This window comes from Anoplopoma fimbria, chromosome 6, assembly GCF_027596085.1.
Source record: "Anoplopoma fimbria isolate UVic2021 breed Golden Eagle Sablefish chromosome 6, Afim_UVic_2022, whole genome shotgun sequence".
Taxonomy (NCBI): domain Eukaryota; kingdom Metazoa; phylum Chordata; class Actinopteri; order Perciformes; family Anoplopomatidae; genus Anoplopoma; species Anoplopoma fimbria.
Window position 1 is genome coordinate 2438860 of NC_072454.1, and position 24314 is coordinate 2463173.

General features: G+C 37.4%; 1 protein-coding gene across 1 annotated transcript in view; it reads left to right on the plus strand.

Moving 5' to 3' along the window:
• Window positions 1-24314, plus strand: part of abch1 (ATP-binding cassette, sub-family H, member 1) — a 29983-nt gene that overhangs the window by 1175 nt on the left and 4494 nt on the right. Inside the window, 17 exon segments of the mRNA XM_054600751.1 lie at window positions 2167-2315; window positions 4082-4241; window positions 7598-7752; window positions 10395-10502; window positions 11467-11560; window positions 14951-15025; window positions 15799-15875; window positions 15877-15977; window positions 16140-16236; window positions 17209-17377; window positions 17760-17860; window positions 20164-20234; window positions 20594-20643; window positions 21082-21138; window positions 21292-21362; window positions 21476-21564; window positions 22516-22619. Of these exon segments, the coding sequence (XP_054456726.1) occupies window positions 2182-2315; window positions 4082-4241; window positions 7598-7752; window positions 10395-10502; window positions 11467-11560; window positions 14951-15025; window positions 15799-15875; window positions 15877-15977; window positions 16140-16236; window positions 17209-17377; window positions 17760-17860; window positions 20164-20234; window positions 20594-20643; window positions 21082-21138; window positions 21292-21362; window positions 21476-21564; window positions 22516-22619 (1713 nt within the window). The 5' untranslated portion in view covers window positions 2167-2181.

A 24314-nucleotide genomic window follows, 5' to 3' on the forward strand; every position in this document is an offset into this window, starting at 1 on the left:
CTGTAGCTCTCTTCAGTCTGTGGACTCACTCATCAGCTGGGTCTTCATCCTTTTTCCTCGTCTCCTCTGCTTTTGTTTTTGCCTCCATCTTCTCTCAGGGTGAGTGTTTGCTTAGATTGCTGCTTCATCTGCGATCAAGTTGGCATTTACATCCAGTTGGTGGGATTTCAAGACTCCAGATGGATCTTAACTTGTTATGTAAAATGATCACAACCTCCAGCAACCACTAATTGTTACACAACGTGGTTGAGATCTGTCTTTGTGTATATTATTTTGCAGATATAAGCTACAGTGCCAAAGGTGAGTTCGACCAAATGCATAATGAAAGCTCTGTAATCTCCTCAATGGGAAATGAGAGATGCTGGATTAAAGGAGGGAGTTAGTTGGTGGACCCGGGAAACCCGAGAAAGAAGGCTGTTATTAAAGATTACTGGGCAAAGGATTGTTTAAACGACCCAAATACTTTGCATGCTGCAGCTCGACAAGATGCAGAGAAACCAACAGGAATATTAGAGGAACAGAGAGTTGTTTCTGCGTGTTGAAGTGCCAGAAGTGAGATTTATCTTGGACTTTCCTTCGGGGATCTTCTCGTCACCCTCAGTGGTCTGGACTCTGAGTTACTTACAAGAACGTGGTTTGCATTTTCTTTTAGATTCTTGCAGTAAAGCCTTTTTTTCAAACCTCCTCCACCTCAACTGATGGAGCTACAAAATATCCTACACAGGAGTAAAACTTAGTCAGGAGGCTCTCACCAAAATGTGCAGTGCAAACTAGCAACTTTCTCTCTGTTCCTGGAAGTAAAAGTGTTGGGGTTTGGTCACAGCAACATGTTGTTGTCTAAGAGGTTGTTTAATCGAGGATTTTTGCATGTTCACAGTTTATTTATTTTGGGAGGAACTTCCCTTACCTTAAAATTACAAGGGTACAAGGTTTATTTATTGTCGATGTACAAAAAATAAGAAAATACATGCACAAAAAAACAACAACTATATATTATATGTTGAGGGTGGATGTGGAGTGTCTTTTAGTATCCTTTGAGCTCTTCGCAGGCACCTCTTGTCACCAATATCACTGATGCTCAGTAGATGGGTACCAATGACGATTTGGTGGTTTTAATCATCCGTTGTAGAGCCCTCCTGTCCTGGGCCGTGCACATCTGGTGCCAGTTGGTTTCGAGTCAGGATGCTTTTTGATGCACAAGAACTTGGTGCGGGAGTTTGGCCTTCTTAAGTTTCTTTAAGAAGTCGTTTATGAGCTTTCTTAACCAGGATGGTAATGAGTGATAACCATTTCAGGTTGTTCACTTGTTGCATGACCTCAGCTCCATTGATGTAGACAGGGGTGTGTGTCTTTCTCTGCAAGATTGTTGATTCCCTCTCTGTGTGAAGTCTCATCGTTGTTTGTAGTGTTAGTGTCTTCTGCAAATTTCTATTTATGACGGGTGTTACAGTTGTGGGTGTACATGGTGAACAAGAGGGGGCTGAGTACAAAGCCCTGAGGAGCTCCGGTGAACAAGGTTCGACTGCCAGTCTGAACTTTCAGGGATCTGTTTGTGGGGAAGCCTAATAACCATTTGCAGATCTGGATGTTGATATGCTGGAGAACCAGTTTATCAAAGCACTTCATCAGAATTGGCGTGAGTGCCATAAGGGAGGGAAGTCATTCAGAGTGGAGACTGAAGATGTTTTAGGTAAAGGGACGATGGTGGATTGTCTCCAAGCAGGTGGGAACATCCAAATAGCCAGCTGTGTACAGTTGAATCTCTTTACTGCAGTGATATAGTCAGAGGATGGACTTATTTTATACCTCCACTTTACTCCCCAACTCAGAACGTGTTTGGAAAGAAACCTCCAAATATCTCACTGAATTTTCTAATTAAACCAGTGGCAACTTTTGTTAAACTGACATTATTCAACTAATATTTCCTCATATAAAATCCTCCTTTTTTTGGAGGAAGAATGCAGGATTGCACCACTAAAAATACCTTCATTTGTTCCTGGAAACAATGTTTCATGTTCAGGGGAAGAAAACACACATTTTCCTTTGTCCAGTCAGCCTTGTGAGGTCTTGAATGTCCCAGTGTCACATTTGTTTTCTTTATTTTGGAGGAATCTGCCGACAGATCACAAGGACTGTTATTAACCAAAGTGTCGTCCTCTCTTCCAGCAGAAGGAGGGGAATATGAAGGCTGATTTTGAGGCGTCTCTGCCCGCCGGACCGGAGGCGTCTGCGATCCAGTGCCGAGACGTGTGCCGGTCGTACGGCAAGCAGAAGGTCCTCAACAACCTCAACCTGACTGTACCACAGGGACACATGTGAGTGGATTTTCAGACCTTTTTCCTTGATTTTATTAGACACATATCTGTTTTATATATTCTTCAAAAACGGCCTGAAGGATATTTCTCTTTATTTGACCTTGTGCTTGGACATAAACTGTGTCTTTTAACCTGTCTGGTCAGTTAAAACACATTATTATTACAGTGGGCAAAAGAAGAAGTGATAGGGAATCAGGGGACGTAGAGACAAGACTAATTAAATACACTGTAAGTTGTGTTTATGCCTCCACCTCTCCCCTTTTAAAACACTAAACAGGCACAAGCAATGGACTTGTCCCTCTCTCTTCCCACTCAGCAGGAGTGTTCTCAGCATGCAAATGAGGTTAGCATACTGGGCTGAGGTGAAACCAGTCCAAGACAACAAGCTTTCCCACTTTACTGACAGGTCTGAAATGTGCTGAAGGACTAAGTTGAAGTAGTGTAACAGCAGGAATTCATGCAGAGGAAATATGTATATTTAGAAGCATAGTTTCTGTCTTTTTATTTCATGCAAACACAACAAGAGTTTTACATTTGGACCTCTTTTGTTTTTCTCTCATTGCCTCAAAAGTCTTGATAAAGTTAATCTTTTTAAAAGTTTTTTTATTCTCTGCTTATCAAGGAGGCATGCAAGAAAAACTAAACTTCCTTCCTCCTTGATAAAAAGATGATCATTTTGTGGGAGAAATTTTCCTTAAACTGTTTGTTTAAGCTAGTGAACATAAGAATCATCCTTAAAGAGGAAATGAGAAAGAAAACAGAGTTATAGTTAGAACAAGAAGACAGTGTTTATTGTTTTCATTGATTTCTTGTTTTAGATAAGTGGATAAGTGGACACATTTCAACTCAGTACATAACACAACACAAAATAGCTCCTGGAATGCTTTAAACAAGGAACAACTGATGATGAGTAATAGTTTTGTTTTCTTTTAGCTCTAACTGTAACAAGTAAACTGTGTTGAGGAGTCTGATAAGAGACAATAGAATGTAGGTCACCCAACAAGTATAAAATATTCTGATAACTTCACATCGTTGTTGTTTCGTTTTGTTTGACAGTAACTTTCACAATCTCACTGTTTACTCTGCCGTGTTTGTGTTGCGTTGTGTCTTATAGAGTCATCTGGTTATCTTTATCTGCTTACATTGACAGTGTCTACTTCCTTTATTGAAAATACTGATGAGGAACTCTTCTTCCATGTCTGACTGTGTGTGAACAGAAGCCACAGTTGCTCTTTCAATTCACTTTTGTAAAGATTAAACCTTGTAGTTAGAGCTGTGACGCCCTGTTTGTCCAACATCTGCTACTTAATCCACATGCAGTTAACGTTAAAAACAGATGATAATCAAATAAATCTGGAATTTACGATTGTTTTCATTGTTGATCAATCTGTACTTTATTCTATGGATCAATCGTTTAGTTGTTTGGTCTGTAAATGTCAGAATATGGTGAAAAATGTCTCCCAAAGGCCCAGGATGATAGCCTCAAATGTCTCTTTTTTTGTCCACAACTCAAAGATATTCAGCTTACTGTCACAGAGGAGTAAAGAAACCAGAAAATATTCACTTTAAAGAAGCTGAAATCAGATAATTTTGACTATTTATTCTTAAAAATGCATTAAACTGATAAACAGATTATCAAAATAGTTGACAAATTTATCGATAAACAAACATAAACTCTCACAGATGAACTCTATTTTAGTTTTTCGTTAAATGCCTCTGGGAGCCGTCTAGTTTTATCTTAAAATGCTGTGGATTCTGTGTTGCAGTTACGGCCTGTTGGGTCCCAGTGGATGCGGTAAAACCACGCTGCTGAAATGCATGGTGGGAACTCTGAAAATCTCGCGGGGTCACATCACCGTGTTGGGGAAGCCACCTGCGTACCCGGGTCACGAAGTGCCGGGGAAGATGGTCGGGTACATGCCGCAGGTAAACGCCACATCCTAAAGCCACTCAATCACTAAAAGGTCTGTGTAAATGTGTGTTTGTTACACACATATATATATGATATATATATATATATATATATATATATATATATATATATAGATAAATTTAAGGCCTTTATTTTGACATGAGGCAGTGTTTCTGTAAATAGACTTGCTGCTCTAACTTTCACAGAAAGCTTTCTTTTGTTGCTGAACTGGTCTTAAATTAAAGTTTAATTAGAGGTGAAACGTCCTAAATGGGATACTTTTTAAACGTGCAGATCCCAATTAAGTCCAATTAGTCCTTCATTCAGCTCCACATTGACTGCATGGCTCAGGGCCTCCTTTAATTTAGCTCCTGCTGCAGCTGAAGTGTGTCTCATTACTGTCGGTCTGGATACCTGATGAGGCCGATAACACACCTGTTATGAGTCCTCGGCTGGGTGAAACCTCAGCATCACGATAGGAAGTGATCTGTGAACCCAGAGAGGATGAAATGTGACACCTCAGCTGTTCCAGTGTTTGTAGCGGGAAGAGGAATTCATTGACTTGTTTTGACTCTTTGATTCAAACAGAGAGGCTTGCAATACATAATTTATCATATTCATTTGTTGTTACAGAAAAATGTGCATGCGGAACTTAAAATTGTTGAGTCATATTATTCAATTCAATTCAATTCAGTTTATTTTGTATAGCCCAGAATCACAAATTACAAATTTGCCTCAGAGGGCTTTACAATCTGTGCACATAACAGAGATACAACACATTCAATGTATATGACATAAATGATTCATATAATAAGACTACTTATAATAACAGCAGCAATTATTACAGTAGAATTATAGTTATGAAAATAGGGATAGTAATGTGATTAATAATAATAATGGAAGTAGCAGTGGGTGTCAGTCGGCTCACAGCAGGAGGCACGACTACGGTCCAGGTACCACAACGATTCATGGAAACCTGCAGAACGAGAAAGCAAAAGGGCTTCAGGGTGGAAGTAAAGCTAAAATGCTTAATGGTACAGGTAATAGTAATAGTAATGTGACTAGTAATAATAATGGTGGTAGCAGTCGGTGTCAGCAGGGCCGTAGCAGGATGCACGACCACGGTCCAGGTACAGCCACGATTTATAGAAGCCTGCGAAGCGAGAAAGCACAAAGACTCCAGGGTACAAGCAAGTCAATAAGCGTAATAGTACAGGCAATAATAATAGTAATGTGACTAATAATGATAGTGGTAGTAGTAGTGGGTGTCAGCAGGGCCTCAGTAGGTGGCACGATGACATTCCAAATATAACCCCGATTCCTGGGAACCTGCGAGGCGAGAAAGCACAAGAACTCCGGGGAAGAAGCAAAATCAGTAATGTGCATAAATAGGAGATTAATACATAAAGATGGAGGGAGAGAAGAGGAGAGAGGAGCTCAGCGTATCCTAGGTAGTCCCCGGCTGTCTAGGCATATAGCAGCATATCTAGGGGCTGGACCAAGGCCGAACCTGAACCAGCCCTAACTATAAGCGCTATCAAAAAGGAAGGTCTTAAGCCTGCTCTTGAAAGTAGTGAGTGTGTCTGCCCCCCGGACTGAAACTGAAACTGATAACTGAAGGCTCTGGCTCCCATCCTACTTTTATATACTCTAGGAACCACAAGTTACCCTGTATTGATTGAGCGCAGCTCTCTAGTTGGGTAATATGGAACTATAAGTTCCTTAAGATAAGACGGTGCCTGGCCAGTTAGAGCTTTGTAGGTAAGTAAAATAATTTTAAATTCTATTCTTGATTTAACAGGGAGCCAGTGCAGAGAAGCTAATACTGGAGTAATATGATCTCTTTTCTTAGTTTTTGTTAGAACACGTGCTGCAGCATTCTGGATCAACTGTAAAGATCTAAGAGACCTATTAGAGCAGCCTGATAATAAGGAGTTACAGTAATCTAGTCTAGAGGTAAAAAATGCATGAACTAGTTTTTCTGCATCGCTTTGAGACAGGATTTGCCTGATTTTCGCAATGTTACGTAAATGAAAAATGGCTGTCCTTGAGATCTGTTTTATATAAGAGTTAAAAGACAGATCCTGATCAAAGATAACTCCAAGGTTCTTAACGGTAGTGCTGGATGCTAGAGCAATGCCATCTAGAGAAACTATATCGTTAGATAATTGATTTCGAAGGTGATCTGGGCCTAGTAGGATAACTTCTGTTTTTTCAGAGTTTAACATTAAAATGTTACAAGTCATCCAGGTTTTTATGTCCGTAAGACATGCTTGAAGTTTAGAGAACTGGTTAGTTTCGTCTGGCTTAATTGATAATATTAATATTGATAATATTCCCCAAGGGAAGCATATATAAGGTAAATAAAATAGGTCCAAGAACAGACCCCTGTGGAACTCCGTGACTAACCCTGGTTTTCATCGAGCTTTCATTGTTTACATATACAAACTGAGATCGGTCTGATAAATACGACTTAAACCAGCTAAGTGCGGTTCCTTTAATGCCTATTAGATGCTCCAATCTCTGTAATAGGATTTGGTGATCAATGGTATCAAATGCAGCACTAAGGTCTAGCAATACAAGTACAGAGACAAGTCCTTTGTCTGAAGCTATTAGAAGGTCATTGGTAATTTTCACCAGTGCCGTCTCTGTGCTATGATTCACTCTAAATCCTGACTGAAAATCCTCAAATAAACTATTGTTATGCATAAAGTCACAGAGCTGATTTGCTACTGCTTTCTCAAGGATCTTAGAGAGGAACGGAAGGTTAGATATAGGTCTATAGTTAGCCAACACCTCTGGATCAAGAGTAGGTTTCTTAAGAAGAGGTTTAATTACAGCTAGTTTGAAGGCCTGTGGTACATGGCCCTGTTAGTAAAGACAGATTGATAATTTCTAATAAAGAATTGCTAATTAAAGGTAAAACTTCCTTAAGCAGCCTAGTCGGAATCGGGTCTAAGAGACAGGTGGAAGGTTTAGACTTAGAAATAGTTAAAGTCAATTGTTGAAGGTCGATTATCATCCTGACGATAAAAATATGCTTAAAACTCAACTAAAATACACTTCAATCACTTTATCTTACATTTAGTTCAGAAACAAATATTTTTATTGCATCACAAATAGGACGCACGTCTTTTTTTGTGTGAAAAACAAACAATCTTAAATAAGGTAATTCTAAATCTTAAGGTCCCTCTGCATAAAATAAATGTTAAATAAATTTCTTACATTATACTTCTTGTATTTAAAAAATATATATATTTTTCACTTTTTTAAGTCACTCTTTTTTTAGTTAGTTTAGTTTTTTATACCCAAAATAAAATTCTATTTGGTCCCATCCCTAATGGACCCTTATATTGTTTGCGTTGAACAGGAGCTGGCGTTGTACAACGAGTTCACCATCAGCGACACTCTGACCTTCTTCGGCCGAATCCACGGCCTGACGTCGAAGGAAACCCGGGCCCGCATGGATTTCCTCGTAGACTTCCTGGATCTACCTCAGAAGCACAGTCTGGTCCGAAATCTCAGGTAAAAAAACTGCATGTAGGAAAATGAGGATTTAAAATGTTTCCTGTTGTGTTTTTTGGGAACATAGTATTGAATGCAGGATTAAATGTAGGTCCATTTTATTGTGCATCATTTTGTTGCTTTTACACCTGAGGCTGCAGGTGAACGTTGGACGTTGTTATAATAGCCAAATAGACATCAGTACACCTGGTGATACTTCTATGTAACTCCTATCCCTAAAATAATGTAAAGACGTTCCTTTATTGAGAAAAAAACTGCACAACGAAAAAACATTGTGTCTTTTTTGTGCAGCTCTTTGCAGCAGTTTTTTAAATAAAAGAAAATATATATATATGATAATTTAGATGTTAGATTCAGGTGTGGTTGTCAATGCAGGTAATATCCCCAGAAACAGACAGTTTATGACATGAGTCTACAGTCACTTGTGGACTTTGACATCTGAATTCCCCCAAATTAACGTGCAAACACGCAGACAAACACAATCCGTCTCTCCTCCAGAGGATTTATTGCCCCAGTGGCCATAAAACAATATGACTTTGTCTTTTGAGGAACCAAGCAAAAGTCACAATAAAGAGGCAGAATCACATTTTTTATAATATTAGCTTTGCTGAATATTCTCACCATAGAATCACTTTTATGTGTGGTGAGTAATTTTAATTTTAATTTTAATGAATTCATTTTTAATTTTTAATTTTTTTTTAATTTTTAAATTTTTAATTTTTAATTTTTAATTTTTTTAATTTTTAATTTTAAAAATGTATTCTATTCATTTTAATTTTAATTACATTTTTGAATTTTAATTTATTCTATTTTATTCTATTCTATTCTATTTAATTTAATTTTATTTTTTTTTCATTTATGTAATTTTTATAATTTTAATTTTAATTAATTCAGTTTTAATAGAATCACTTTTATGTTATCGTCAGTGTTGCCACATTTAACTGAAGCCAAGCAACTCAAACTGACCCAATCGCCATAACATTACTATCTCTTTTTAGGATATTTAAGTCCAGCATTAAAAAAACGCTGCAGTACTATCATACTTTGTTTTTTAATGTATGTACGGAGAAATATCACTCAACCCTAAACATTAACCCCCAATAACAGAAGAGAAGTGACTGCTGTTTATCTAACTTTTCGTCAAAACTTTCCACTGAGTCAAAACTTTCCACTGAGTCCCAACATCATAAATCTGACATTGTATTGTTGCATGGTGTGCAGTTTAAAAGCCGTAAAGAAGTCCATCTTTGTGCTAGAAAGTCTCTTGTAACTGTTTTACCAAAGTAAAGCAATTCTCATTTGCAGCTCGTGGTTATTGTCCCACTAAAACAAATGATCAAATCGACAGAGTCTCGTTTTCTGCCAGCTTCCTGCTGCTGAAGTTCCTGGCAGCTCAAAATGCATCATCCTCCACTTAGACAGCTTCTGACGTTTTTTAATCCTTAGTTTCCAGACCAAAAAAAAAGCCTTGTTCTCAAGCCATAAAAGGAAACGGTCAAGCAATAAAAATCAAAAATAGAGTATTTGGCATTTCATCAAATATTTCTGTTTCAGCTTTAAAGTTATTTTTGAAAATGGGACTTTATTTGACTGCTGCAAGATGAGAGAGAAGCTGTTGTTGATATAACCTTGACAAAGATAAAAATAAGATGATAAGATTGTACTTGATTTGCTCAGTAAGCACTCTCTATAATTATAAATGTCTTCCCCATATATTTATATAATTTTTAATACATTTTTTTATTTAATTTATTTTTTGTATTTATGTATTTATTTAATTTTTATTTAATTTTTTATTTAATTTTTTATTTAATTTTAATTTTAATTTTTATTTTTTATATTTTTTTGTATGAATTTTAATTTATTTTTGTATTTATATTTCTATTTTTTTTTTTTTATTGTCCGTTTTTATACTCTGCAGTTATCTGAGGAAGATCAGCGTCTCTTGTTACAGCTCTTGATTCACTTCCCTGATTCGTCCACAAAGACCCTTACAACTAGTGAAACTAGTGACGAAACTCCTCCTGGCTTCACTGTGTTGTGTTTCTGTTTTTAAAGATGATCTTGCAACATGTTGAAACTGTTCTCTCTTTACACAATATGAAAAACATTCCTGTATGAATAAACACAGCGTGTGGCACGTGTCCTCATCAGTCTGTAAAAGCTTCGTATCATTCTTTCTTTTGTCTGTCATTAAATATAGGATCAAGCAGCTCATGTGTGATATATTAAAATTGATAATCATTAAATATCAATAAAATAAGGTTATAGATATTTAAATTGAATAAAGCCCCTTCCTCCCAGCGTCACACGCCCAGGTCCTGTTGTCCTCCTTGTTGTCAGGCCTGTTTTGTCTCTGCTATTATTGTTTTCGTAGTAATTTGCCTCTGCACTATACTTTTGCTCTGGTTTATGCTTTTAGATGCTTGTTTAAGAAAGGAGATGCACTTATGACTTCTGGTGACTAGTAGTTCTCTTGAATACCTATGTTGAATACACTTCCTGTAAGTCGCTTTGGATAAAAGCCTGTAATGTAATGTAATGTAATGCTACTTTCCTTCAGGAGAGAGCAGCATGCACAGAGTGGGAGAAGATTTACCTTAGTTGCCCTTTGACCTTTTTGTGTTTTTTCTCTGTTTCAGTGGCGGTCAGAAGCGCAGGGTGTCTCTTGGAGCGGCTCTGCTTCAGAATCCAGAGCTGCTGATTCTGGATGAACCGACTGTCGGAGTGGACCCCGTTCTCAGGGCGAAGTATGTAGAACACACAAGTGCAGGCTGAGATCACTAGAACAGTTGTCATTCAAGGTTCATTTATTGTTTATTGCACAACAGATATGCAGTTGCAGTCCCACTTTGCTACAAAATAACCACACAAAAAAGCAAAACTATATTATATGGAGGAGGGTTTCATACATTCACTGATAAAAAACATAAACTGTATATAAGAAGTGGACGTAGTCATTGTGACGTCACCCATTGGTTTGTGGACTTCAAGTTCGGCAATTTCGCCGTCGCCATCTTGGATTACTTTCTTTGCAACCAATGAACGAAAGTTACCATATTTTGAATGTGGAGTGGAGGAGTGACGTAGAGACGCCGTATACGTCTCTGGTGTCGACCTGTCAATCAGTGTGTAGCCCCGCCCTAAAGCATCCCCTGCTTTATGGTCTGTTTGACTCTAAATGGAGCATCATTTACTAAATGAACATCACGCTGTATTGAAGAATCACATTGGAATTTTTGCGGAGGGAACAAGTGTGATGCTAACTTCCTGTTGGTTACAAAATACGTCATTCCTGCAGCATTAAAACCCTCCCATACTGCTCCTGCTGACCTTTGAACCCTTCATCATTTACATCCATTTCACAAAATAAACCCTGTTTACATCCAGCACTTGCTTTATTTGCAGCTTTATTTATTGCAAAAATAATTTAAAAACACTGTCAACTTACGTTTCCACATGAGCTTACAACGTCTGTGTTCACCTAACAATGTGCACATTTCTAACTTATGTCCTAGTAAATAACCTTTTTGAGAGCTTACTCTGCCCCAGCTCGTTGTGTAACGGCACCACAAAGACTCATCAGATCAGACGCTTGGCAGGAAAACTGATGCTGGCGAAGCCGTGAGCTTCTTGCAGACTGAGATCTCTAGGGTAAAAACTTGGGTCGGACATTATGTAATGTGTTTGGTTTTCTCTCGTCTCCTTTTCTAGGATCTGGCAGCATCTGGTTGAGATCGTGAAGACGGGGAAAGTGTCGGTCATCATCACCACACACTACATCGAGGAGGCCAGGCAAGCCAATGTGGTGAGAGAGTTCATACATTCATGAACACACAAAGAGAGAGCGAATACATGCACATAAACACACAACGAGAGAGAGAATACATGCACATAAACACACAACGAGAGAGAGAATACATGCACATAAACACACAAAGAGAGAGAGAATACATGCACATAAACACACAACGAGAGAGAGAATACATGCACATAAACACACAACGAGAGAGAGAATACATGCACATAAACACACAACGAGAGAGAGAATACATGCACATAAACACACAAAGAGAGAGAGAATACATGCACATAAACACACAAAGAGAGAGAGAATACATGCACATAAACACACAACGAGAGAGAGAATACATGCACATAAACACACAAAGAGAGAGAGAATACATGCACATAAACACACAAAGAGAGAGAGAATACATGCACATAAACACACAACGAGAGAGAGAATACATGCACATAAACACACAAAGAGAGAGAGAATACATGCACATAAACACACAAAGAGAGAGAGAATACATGCACATAAACACACATGGCTAAATGCACACTCACAAACTCCTGTTTCATAGAAAAACAATGAGTGCATTGATATCTGCGCTGTGTGGACTTGTCAAATGAAGTTTATTCTTTATTAGTTTTGACAGGACGGACAAAAAAAGCTCACACTGAATGAATGAAAGAAAAAAACCTTCCTTTATAGTTTGCATTGAAGCTATTTTTTGTCTTTATTTCACATAAAGACAAAACAAAAAGTTTGCTCACATTTTTATTTTGTTTTGGATCACAAATCAGTTTGATGTTTATTTTCTTGTCACAATCCTTATTATTATTTGTTTAATTCTAAGAAATAGTTAAAACCTAATTGCTGGAAAAGTTTATTGGCTTCATGATGTTTTATCATCTGATCTCAGAGCGATAGATTAAATGATTGAAACCAAAACTTTGTGCAGTCTGAACTCCACCCAGCCAACCTATAAATAAAGACAGCGTGGAGAAACAGGAAGTAATGCAGAAACGCATTTAGAGTTGTGACACACACTCACATGATCAACGGGGCCTCACACAGAACAAAGCACATGAACTCAGTACATACAACACGCCTATAGAAGCACATGTTTTACAGTATGTCTGCTTCACATGGCTCAGCATGAATCCAGTCATTCCATAAACCAAGTTATTGTTTCACCAGTAATATTAAATCCATAAAACCTTCTCATGTGTACATTTGTACTGTGGATTAGTTTTACTTTTGTTAAAAGGTATAGTTAGCTTACCCCTGGGAGTTAAACGGATTGATACCACTCGTGTGTAATTCATACAAAAACTGAAATGTGAGAGTTGTTGAGAGTCAAGCTAGTTTCCCAGTCTTGATGCTAAGCTAAGCTAATCACCTCCAGGCTCTAGCTCATATACTTAACTCTTAAACATGAGAGTGATGTCGATCTTCTTATCAAACTCTTGACAAGAAAGCAAAATAAGTGTATTTCCTCAAATGTCAAGCGTTTTTTTTTCAGACACTTAAAAAAGCTTCTATAAGTTTCACTTCTCTTTTGTTATTTAAAGTGTTTTTTAAAGGTTACATGTCTGCTTGCTTCATTTAGAAAACCTTTAATATTGTAAATGAACAAACAAATATCTCTGATGTCTTTTTAACGCAGCTGCTCTGAGGCCTTCTAATACATTTTGAGCCATCAGCCATTGCAAATCTGAAATGTAACATACTGTAGCTCATCTTGTAAACAAATCAAGGTGCTTTATATCCAGTTTTATACCAAATATGTCAAAGAGTATAAGACTGATAGGTTGAATACTGAACTTCTTTCCAATTAAAGATTTCATCAGCTCGTGCACACTTGATTTGAACATAAAAAGAATGAAAAACCTGCAGATTGTGGTCTTCTCTGCACATTTATGTGATGAAATAGCTGTTATAAACTTTTTTACCAGATGTGATGTTTCATTCTGCATTAGAGAACTGAAAGTAATGCATCAGTTCTGGTTTCATTGGAGAACTTATTGTCTCATGATGGTTTAAAATGCTGTTTAGAAAGTTTTTCTAGCCAAAGAGTCCAGAAAAAACACAAATATTTGCTGTTGGTGACTTCAAGTGAAAAACATCTGTGTCTTAAAGTATCCCATGCTGCTTGAACTCCTATCTTAACATGTTGAGCTGTCTGTGTTTGTACAGACTGAAGCTCTTACATGTCAAACTGCATATCTCAAACATTTTTCTCGAGCTGCACTGTCCTGTCTGATGCAGCTCAACGTAAACACAGAGACAGAAATCCAGTCTGACGACTCAGCTAGCACATTCACATAAATGCAGGAAGGATGACAGCGAGGGCAAATGAGGTGAATTTGCTGTTTCACGTTTTGTCTCTGTGACTGACTGAGTCACGTGAGGTAACATAAAGTACAACAACACTGTCAAGAAAAGACTCTAGACTTTGATCACAGAGGAACTGAGGATTTGGTTTATGATGTTTTTGACCTTTTATAGAGTTTGATGGGATAAGTTTACCACTTTCACACAAGCAGGATGAAAACATTTGTAAATGAATCACAGGAGACAAATTTGAGAACCAGTTTATTTATGTTCTTATGTAGAAAGTCCTGATATGTAAAAATACACTCAGATATAAGTACTTATATAATACAACAGAGTTTCAGAATACTTAATAAAAATATAAACACATGCTATGATAATAATAATAAGGATAATATAATGAGTTGAGCAAGGAAATGTATTATCTCGGAAGGGAAACACTCCAACGTTGAAGTTATTACTCAATCAATTATCACAATTTTGACCATCAGATAAATATAATTAAGATTTTGTTCTATAATCAGAATATATATATATATAGATATACAATTTTATGCCGTATTGATATTAATTCTTTTTCATATACATTCATCTTGGAAAATGGTCAATAAGGACTATAATTAATGATTTCTACCACTACTTATTATAACTACTACTACTATTTTTGCCCATTTTTTTAGGAAAAAAGGGAGCTTTCATCACCCTTGAAAGCACTTTATGCTTATATAAATATCAAAATATTATTAGTAGTATTAATAATAAAATAATCTTAGTGTTGTTGGACTATTCTTGTGGAAATGTTGACTAGATTTTGTATCTCAAACTCGAGAGCTGCGGTTTCCCTTTCTGTGTTTTTTTCTAATAGTTTTAAAGGTGCAGATATGAATTGTAATTAAAGTTTTCATTTATGTTCAGGTGCTATTTTATTTTAGTTTTGTTTCTCTTCACATTCAGAGGATGAAAAATGTCTTATCAACAAATAATCAGTGGCAAAGAAAGGAAAGAAAAAGCCCATTGTGATAAACTTATCACCCTGTTTATCTGATGATTGTTCTCCTGTTCTTTCTGCAGGTTGGTCTCATGAGGAACGGCCGTCTGCTGGCTGAAGGACCTCCAGACGCCGTCATGAAGCAGCACAATGCAACAGTGAGTACTCGTTAAAACCACCATGGGATGCACGGACACCCAGGTGTGCTGGTCGTCAGGACAGGGAGGTTCTTCATGTTGTTCACAAAGCAAGGCGATGTTCTTTTACTGTAGCTTCTCATAAACAGTTCAAACTGCTTTATATCCAGTTTGACAGTGAAGATGTTCTTCTCTGCCCATTTATGTGATTAAATAACTGTTTTAAAGTTGGTAATTTAACAGTTTAATGCATATTTTACCAGATGTGATGCTTCACTCTGCATTAGAGAACTGAAAGACCTGCACCAGTTTTGGTTTCAGTGGAGAATTTATTGCCCCATGATGGTTTAAAATGCTGTTTAAGAAGTTTTTCTAGCCTAAGAGTCCAGAAAAAAGACTGTTTTTTTTGTCATAGCTTGACGTTAAGACAAAAATATTTGCTGTTGGTGACTTCAAGTGAAAAACATCTGTATCTTAAAGTATCCCACGCTGCTCCGATGTGAACATGTTGACCTGTCTGTTTGTCCAGACTGAAACTCTTGCATGTGAAACTGCATAAATAGGGATTTTATTCTCAAGCTGCACAAAACGAGGTTCATTCCAAGTTCATTTTGGCCTCTCGCAAAGATGTTACATGTTGGGACGAATTAATAAATACCAATAATACAAATAAAATAAAAGTTAAAGCTTAAAAATAAGAAAAAAAGAAAACAAACAAGACCCAAATGAGAGAAATCACAGTTTATTATATGTGCAGGTGAGAATAAAGAATTTGCATGCTGTTTATTTGGCAGACCCTGGAGCACGCCTTCCTGCAGCTGTGTCAGACGTCGGACCAGATCGGCTCCAAGCAGGGGTCCAGTCCGCCGGGGGGCGCTGGAGATCAGCCAGTCGTTCGAGAGCGGGCGGGACGAGAGTCGGCCAATCCTGGCGGTCGAACCAGGAGCTGAACAGGAAGTCCCCATGTATTCAGGTACTGGTTCTGAAACAGTTCAGCAGAGATTTAAAGTTCCAAAACACCAAATATGATCATCAGCAGAAGAAATACAGATGTTGCATGTTTTTGCAGTGTGAAATATGTAAATATTGACCTCTCAGAGTGTGTGTTCTTGTGTGTGTGTGTGTGTGTGTTCAGCGGACTGGAAGGTGCGAGCTCGACACGTTCTTCCCAAGTGGAGAAACATCGTCGCACTGATGATCAAAACATTGGTGCGGATGAAGAGAATGCCAGGGTACGTTTACCTTAACACTGTTTAGATTTAATAAATAGCAGTCTGATTTTTTGTCAGTATAAATATGACAACAAATTGTCACAGGTGATCCAGGTAATTATTTAAAGAACTGACACTAACCGTTATTATCGATTCATTGTGTTTTTTACAAAATGTTTCCCCTCAGTTACACTTCAAATGTCTCGTTTTGTCCGCAACCCAAACATACTCACTTCACTGAGATGTAAAATCATCCAATCCTTACGTTGAAGAAGCTGCAAACACTTGAATTTCTGGCATTTTAGCTTAAAACTACACTTTGATTTTCAAAAGAGTTTATGCATGAAAGCATTGCACCAATGGCAGCTTTTTTATTCGCTATCACTCCTTTTTTCATCCTTCCAACGTTTAAAATGTTCCAATTTTTTTTTGCCATTTTACACCTAAAGCCAGTATAGAAGAAATAAATCCTTTACAGAATATCATGAGGTCATATATACACATATATATACAAAGCTTAGACTATATTTGATGTACCTGTCACATATTCATGACACTGACGACTACAGAATTTGACCTTTAACTGCTAAAGCTGCAAAATGGGAAATTCCGAATGCCCTCATGACTGACGACCTGATGTGCGTATAGATAGTTCCATCACAAAGTGCACAACAGGAACTTTAAAAGTATATTTTACACTAATAACAAGAACAACAAAATTTCCTTTGAAAGGGATTTTACGTGTGAACTTTTTTGTGCAGATTGTTTTTGATAGAATGTGCAGAACTTTGTATTAGATTCTGTTACTGGGGCAGATGTCAGAGTCTTTAAATAATAGAAAAATTCAAAAACTTAACTAAGAAATGAATCCTCCTCTAGGTTTATCCATTATTTCATATTTTTCCATTGTCCACACCAACACCTCACTACTGATGAGGCCCCTTAAAGGGATACGTTGATGTGAAAATATCTGTTTCTCCCGTGCGTTCGCAGATCGTTGTGTTTCCAGTTCCTGCTGCCCGTCATCCAGGTCTCTCTGATCTGTTTGTGTATCGGAGGAGACCCAAACGGGATCCAGGTCGCCGTGGTGAACAACGAGACCTCTCCCTCAGCTTACAGCCAATCACTGCTCTCCTTCCTGGACAACTCCAGCCTGCACCAGGTACCAAAACAAAACAGGAAGTGGGTCATATCTGTATTTTTGTTAAGATGCATCTAGTGTTAATTGTGCACGTCAGATTGTTACAGAAGTGTGTTTGTTTTAAAGCTCAGAGAGCGACTGCTGGTGTCTGAAATGATTCAGTCTATTATGAAGTGACAGGTGTTTCTCAGTTGTTGACTTAAAGCAAAGTTTCACTTCTGCTCACAGAAGAAAAACCCAGAAACCCTTTCTTTTTCTAGGAAAATCAGTGAGGGGAGACGGTTGTTGTTTCATGAAGCTGTTAGTAACAAACATCTGGATTAAAGTATTAAGCATTCACTTGATACAAACACATTAAAATATGTTGTTTGATACATATAAATTGTTCTTTATATATCCATAGGTGCCCTTGTCCCACGCGGATGCCTTCGATGGGGTCTATAACGGAGAGTACTGGGGCGTCATCGGGTTCGGCAAGAACTTCACCAGCTACCTGACCAAAAGGTGAGAGGAGTCATCGTTTAATCATAGATCAATAAATGTTATAACATCACAGATTTCTGATAGCGACTACACAATTCTCTCCTTTATAGGTTTCTTGTAGACGTGGTCTGCCTCCTTCATATCCCACAGAAATATAATATGAGCGGTAGATTCACTGAACAACTTCAGCAGATTCTTTTTATGAAATTGGAAAGCAATGTCACCAGCATTGATGTGTTTACATCACAGTACAGTCATAAAATGTAGTTTATAGCTTAAAAACATGTTTTAGTTTGCAGCTACTCTTTTTAACACCGTAGTCTGACATGATTTGATCTCCTCTCTGTTTCCTCTGCTTCCCTCTCTGGTGACAAACAGCTTTTACTTTAGTTGCCCTGCCTGCTAATCCTTCCTCTTTTACTTAGTTTCTCTTTTACACATGTCGTAGCACCGAGCGATGCCATGCAACCTTAAACCTGCAACACAGTGTCGATTAATGAAGGCTGTGTTTGTGCCAAAGGGATTTTCTGTATTGATCATCACTCTAAGTCAAAAGTAAAACATTTCACATGTCTCACCTCCGCCTCTACTTTTTACTGAATCATGTAATGCACGTAACAAACCAAACTACACTGGTAAAAACAGATAACACATTAAATAACATTACAGTTCTTAGACATGAGTGACAAATAAAGTACATTATTTTTGCAGATGCTTGTTTTTGGTTGAGACTGAAATATCTCAACAATCATAAGACAGTTTGACGTGACATTCATGTTTTGTTAAAGGGTGAATCGTACTGACTTTGGTGACTTCTCCTCTAGCACCACCCTGAGGTTCATGTTCATATTTCTGAGTGAAATTTCTCAACAACTACAGGGTGGATTGTCATGAAACTTGGTTCAGACAATCATGTTTCCCCTCTCAGGAAAAAATGCAAAACTCGTTACAAAAAGCTTAAGCAGTAGGTGAAGGATTTAATGCTCTTTAAAAGCTTCCTGAATTAAAAACAAGGAGCTTATATATTTAGAATATGCTTAAATGCAGAACGCAGAACCTGTTTTGTTTCCTCACCTTTCTGTTACCTGAAGTCTCTGTTGTTCCGTCTCTCTGTCTGCCTTTGACACACATAAATCAAACCACAACAACTCAGCATTATATCATCGTCATGTGAGGATGAGTCAATGCTGGAGTGTAAAAGCCACGAGGTGTTGTTGTTGGGTGTGTGTGTGTGTGTGTGTGTGTGTGTGTGTGTGCTGCGTGGGTAGACAGTCCTGTCCTTCCTGTCCCAAACATACCTGTGCAGGTTGAAGCGTAGCAGCGATCCATCACGGGTTCGTTCTTACTGAATTATGTGTTATTCCTGCGTCAGAAGAGCTAAAGGAAAACAAAAGGTGTCTTCTGCTTCAGGTTAAAATAATCTCATCTGTTGTTTAGTTTTATCCCGACAGACCGGTTGTGTTTTTACAAGGTGAAACGTTTGCATCTGTTCACATATTGTGGGGACAATGCATGATGGAGAAGGAGTTAATGCAGACCATAAAATGTTACTATTATTAATAATAAAGGTAAAATATCACTTTAAAAAATATAAATTCTATCACTATAAACAAAAGTGAATAAATAGTAAAAGGTGTTAAACTAGTGTTGCAGCTTCGGTTTGTCTTGTGTTATTTTAAACTTTTTTTTAAAACTGCTTCTGGAAAAAAACAAGCAGCACATTGACATTGAAATGACAAATGTGTTTAATTAATGAATCAGGAAACTATCAGTAGATTCTTTGATAATGAAGTTATTAGCTGCAGAGCTGTTCTACAGGTAGAAATCATGGCTGAATGCCATTTGCATGCAAGAATGTCTGCCTGTAAACTTCCTGCAAACACTGGAACAGCACATTATTATTATTAATATTATTATTATGGTTATTGCAAATACATTTAAGGCTGTGTTACTAATTAGGGGAGCATGAAGGAATGAAAAAGTTAAAAACCCATGGAGCAGGAAGAAACTCGAGGCCTGGTTTCTGTCTACTTTGCCTCCTAAAAACAAAGTTACATTTATTAAATTTCATGCATTATAACATCCTCAGTGTCTAAACGAGGCCGTGGGCATCGCTGTATTTGTGTCGGAAAAATAATGAGCCCAATCCCAAATCTACACACTCACGGACTCCTGCTGTGAAGATGAATGCAGGAAATGTTCATGTGCAGCACCTTAACCCTCGTATTTCTAGTTTGTATTGCGACATTCTCCCTTTATTTAATTGTTGCTGAATGTCAGATATATTTCGGGATATATTATAATCCATGTCTCTGATTTTACAGGATGATGCAGCGGCAGGTTTCCAGAGATGTGGTTGACGGAGGATCAGTGCACGTCTGGCTGGACCTCACAAGTAAGATTAACTCACAGCTTGTTCTGTTTTTTGCAGAAATTTGTCAATTTCATTATATTCACATTGATTAGTTGGCATTATAATTCGTGACTCTTCTGATTAAAGTGGAATTTTTGCATGTGTTTTGTGAGAGATCTTGTCAGAAATTATATTTTAATTAATTTAAATTTAAATTCTTCATATCTGTCTTATATTTCTTAAAACTGAGAGGATTAACATGTACTGTGCATGCACAAAAATATTCACCTTATCATATATATATATAACTTCCAACATAGTACATTATACCCAAATATCATCTACTGTGAATCTGATGAAGTTGAGGTTGTTCATATTTTTATGTTTATGTTTTTGTCTAGATCGACAAATTGCCTTAATGCTGCAGAAGAAACTACACGAGGCCTTTCAAGTATAAATAAATTAATAAATACTCTGTTTGTTTTGTCAACTGGAGCCTTGTGAAAAAATGTCATTTTACTCGGAGAGATAAATCTGAATTTCAACACATCCAGTAAATACAAAGACGTTACTGTGTAAACTGACACACGTGGTTCAGAGCAAGTTATTCTGTGAACGGTGGATTAGAAACATTTATTTTTATTTTTATTTTTATTAAGTACAATATGATTCTTAATATTTTATTTAATTATGATTTTTATCTTACATTTTTGGGGGTATTTTATCCCATTCAATTATTATTTATTTTTTATTATCAGAATCCTGGTTTAACCGTATAGAGCACTTTATTTGTTTTGAAAACTGTATTTTTATTACTATACTTATATTAAATATGTTTTACTTGTATCGTTTAACTTGTTGGGTTTGTTTCTCTGTCCTCTGTTCTCAGTCTTTTGTGGAGAATAAATTGGGAAGTTTGGCGTACCTGGTCGCGCTGCCAATAAAGGTAATGGAACAGTTTATGGAATAATAAATGAATGAGTGTAATAACAATATAGAAAGGCATAAAACCTGTTTGTATTGCTATCTTAAAAGAGATACTACTTGTGTTTCTGCATCATTCTGTATAAATAAAGTACATTTGAATCCTCTGTTTCAGTTTGAAGAGCCGATCTACGGCAGCCTAAACGCTGACTTCACTACGTTTGTGACTCCCGGAGCTGTTCTCAGGTCAGTGATGAACAACTTTTTAATGATTGAACCAGCAAGACAAACTGCCATTTAACTTCCTGTTCCTTCTTCCTCTTCTTCTTCCTCTTCCTCTTCCTCTCTGGCCCCTCCAGTATCACCTTCTACCTGGCCGTGGGTCTGACAGCTCTCTCCTTTGTCCTGGAGAGGAAGGAGGGGCTGATGGACAGGTGCTGGGTCGCAGGTGAGAGGTCAAAGGTCACGCTGCTCCTGCAAAGCAAGCAGAGTATCGTACAGAAAGTATTAACCATGTGCATAAATATGCTAGGATATATACAGTATGAAGTATAAGTATAGAATATATAGTGCAGAGTGCGATAACAGTGATGCTATTAGTAAGAGATTATATTCAGAATAAACAGCTACGATTGTACAAACTTATTTTAAGCAAGTTTACAGGTTGCAGAGTGAGAAAATTAAGTAAACTCAAAAATTTTAGTATGCATATTTAAAAAAAACCCATTATTTTCTTACACAGAAAATATTACATTTAATTTGCAGATATTGGTAAAACAGCATCAGGAAGATCAACAAAGAGAATCAAAAACACATATTCAATCTTTAAAGAAGCATTCAGTGTTATTGGCAGTAGCATTTCAAATCTGTTACTTATATTTTAGGTGTACAAAATTAGTAATTTTGCATCAGTTGATTCCCTTTTAAACAAACGAGTCGTCATCCTTTTTGTCCTTAAAATGTCACTTATTCCTCTTTAAATGCACATTTTAGCTTCATAGAAGGGAAAGAATTTCATATGCACCGTAAACTATAAATATTGACATCTTTACTGAGTATAAGAGTGAATATTAGTTTAGTTTATTTGGATCATTTTGGGGAGGTAATGCTTAATACTTTTGTTTATTTTTGCGTTAATAAATCCAATCAACATGTAACTTTAGATGTGGCCAGTAGGGGGAGTAAGATGATCAGAGCTGGATGTGAAGATGTTTACCAGCAAACACTGAGAGTTTTCTTTTGTTTATAACTCATTATGAATTATCGATTTCATAGCTTTAAAAGGCTTAATAACATTTGTAATATTAATATTTAGTAAGTTTGTAATAGTTTGTAATATTAATATTTAGACAGCTTATAACAGAATACTTATGCATCATTATTTGTGTGTGTCCTCCAGGTGTGAGCTCTCTGGAGACGATGCTGGCTCACCTCTTCTCTCAGCTGTTTGTCATCAGTGTTCAGATCGTCCTGCTGCTGCTCTTCATTCTGCTCGTCTTCAAGGTTCGTCCTCACCGACGGACACAAACACACACGCTTAAGATAGGATGAGACTTTATTGATGAGTCAGCAGCAAAAACAAGATCCGCAGGGAAGAAAGAAACAGCAGGAAAATATAGAATCAATAAAAACAAAAATCAGAAGCTTGAATATTAGTTTGATTATTTAAACAAAGCTGGTTGTTTCAACACTTTAACTGTTTTATACATCTGTGTGTTTAATAAGGGAGGAATAAAAATGTACAATTTTGGATGATAAAACATATTGTATTTGTTTTAACTTCTGAGAGAAAGAAAAGAAAAGGAAGAGAAAGTATTTGTACACAGGGATGGACATTAGGCCAAATCAATATCACAAGAAGTTTACAAAACATTAGTTTGAGTAATAAAATAATGATTAAGGAAAACAATTAAAAAAGCTAATTTAAACATTGCATGTGTGCATGTTTACCAGAGTACAACAGAAAAACAATCTCAAATTCCTGATAGAATGTTAGCAAGAAATAATGCTGGAAAATGAAATGAAAGGCCACAAAACGTCTTGTTTTATTTGGTCCTAAAAAGACGTAGAAAGAAGAAAAAATTATCTAAATCAAAACCAAAGTGGATGTCCAACCCCCCAAAATGCATTTGGAACTTTAGAAATAAAAAAAGTAGTCTTCTCAAAAGGTTTCTAAAATATTTCACTCATTGAAACATGACATTGCGATCTTGACTCCCATGAACACCTGTGCACACCGTTTACTCGTTCTATTGGTCCATTCTTCCGTCTATTTTCTCAACAATTTGAACCAAAAAAAACCCTGACTGGCGTTACGATGTGGCGTTACGATGTAGAGTGTGAGAAAGCCAATGATGGCCAAAGTAACACAAGGTTACAATCACAGATTCATTTTCCTCTGTAGTTCACTGCATTTCTAACTTGATTTGGTTTGAGGAGAGTTTGACATGTTAAAGGTTAATGTACCTCGAATGTAGCAGGGCTGTTTGCTTCATCATTTATTCCTGCAGAATAATTATGTTAATATTAATAAACAAGCAGAGGTTTTCCTTCGTGTATGAGATGTGCACGGTGCACAGGAGAGGGATCAGGGTGTAAATCTTTCCGGTGTGAGTCTCTGAAGGTCAGCGGGGTCAGGTTTACTGTGCGATCACTTCATCATTGATTCTCAATACACATGTGAGTGGAATCAATACAGGAAGAAGCACTAAGACAAGAGAGGATGGATATGTGTGTGTGTGTGTGTGTGTGTGTGTGTGTGTGTGTGTGTGTGTGTGTGTGTGTGTGTGTGTGTGTGTGTGTGTGTGTGTGTGTGTGTGTGTGTGTTGAGTCCATGCAGGGACATGCTTTTTATGGGTGTGTGTGCTCTTGAGTGTCCGTGTGTGTGTGTGTGTGTGTGTGTGTGTGTGTGTGTGTGTGTGTGTGTGTTAATGAAGGTGCAGGAGTCCAAAGAGACCACGCGGCATAAATCACGTCCTGCGTTAACCGTTACCAGGGATCGTTGTGGTATCGCCACGACAACAGCCCTTGATTGCTGTGGCAACCGTGCAGTCATGTGGACTGTCGGTGCAGGTCTATTTTTGCTCGTCGTCAGGGGAGACGGATAGTGTCTTTACACACCCGAGGACAAGTGCAGCAACACACACACACACACACACACACACACACACACACACACACACACACACACACACACAC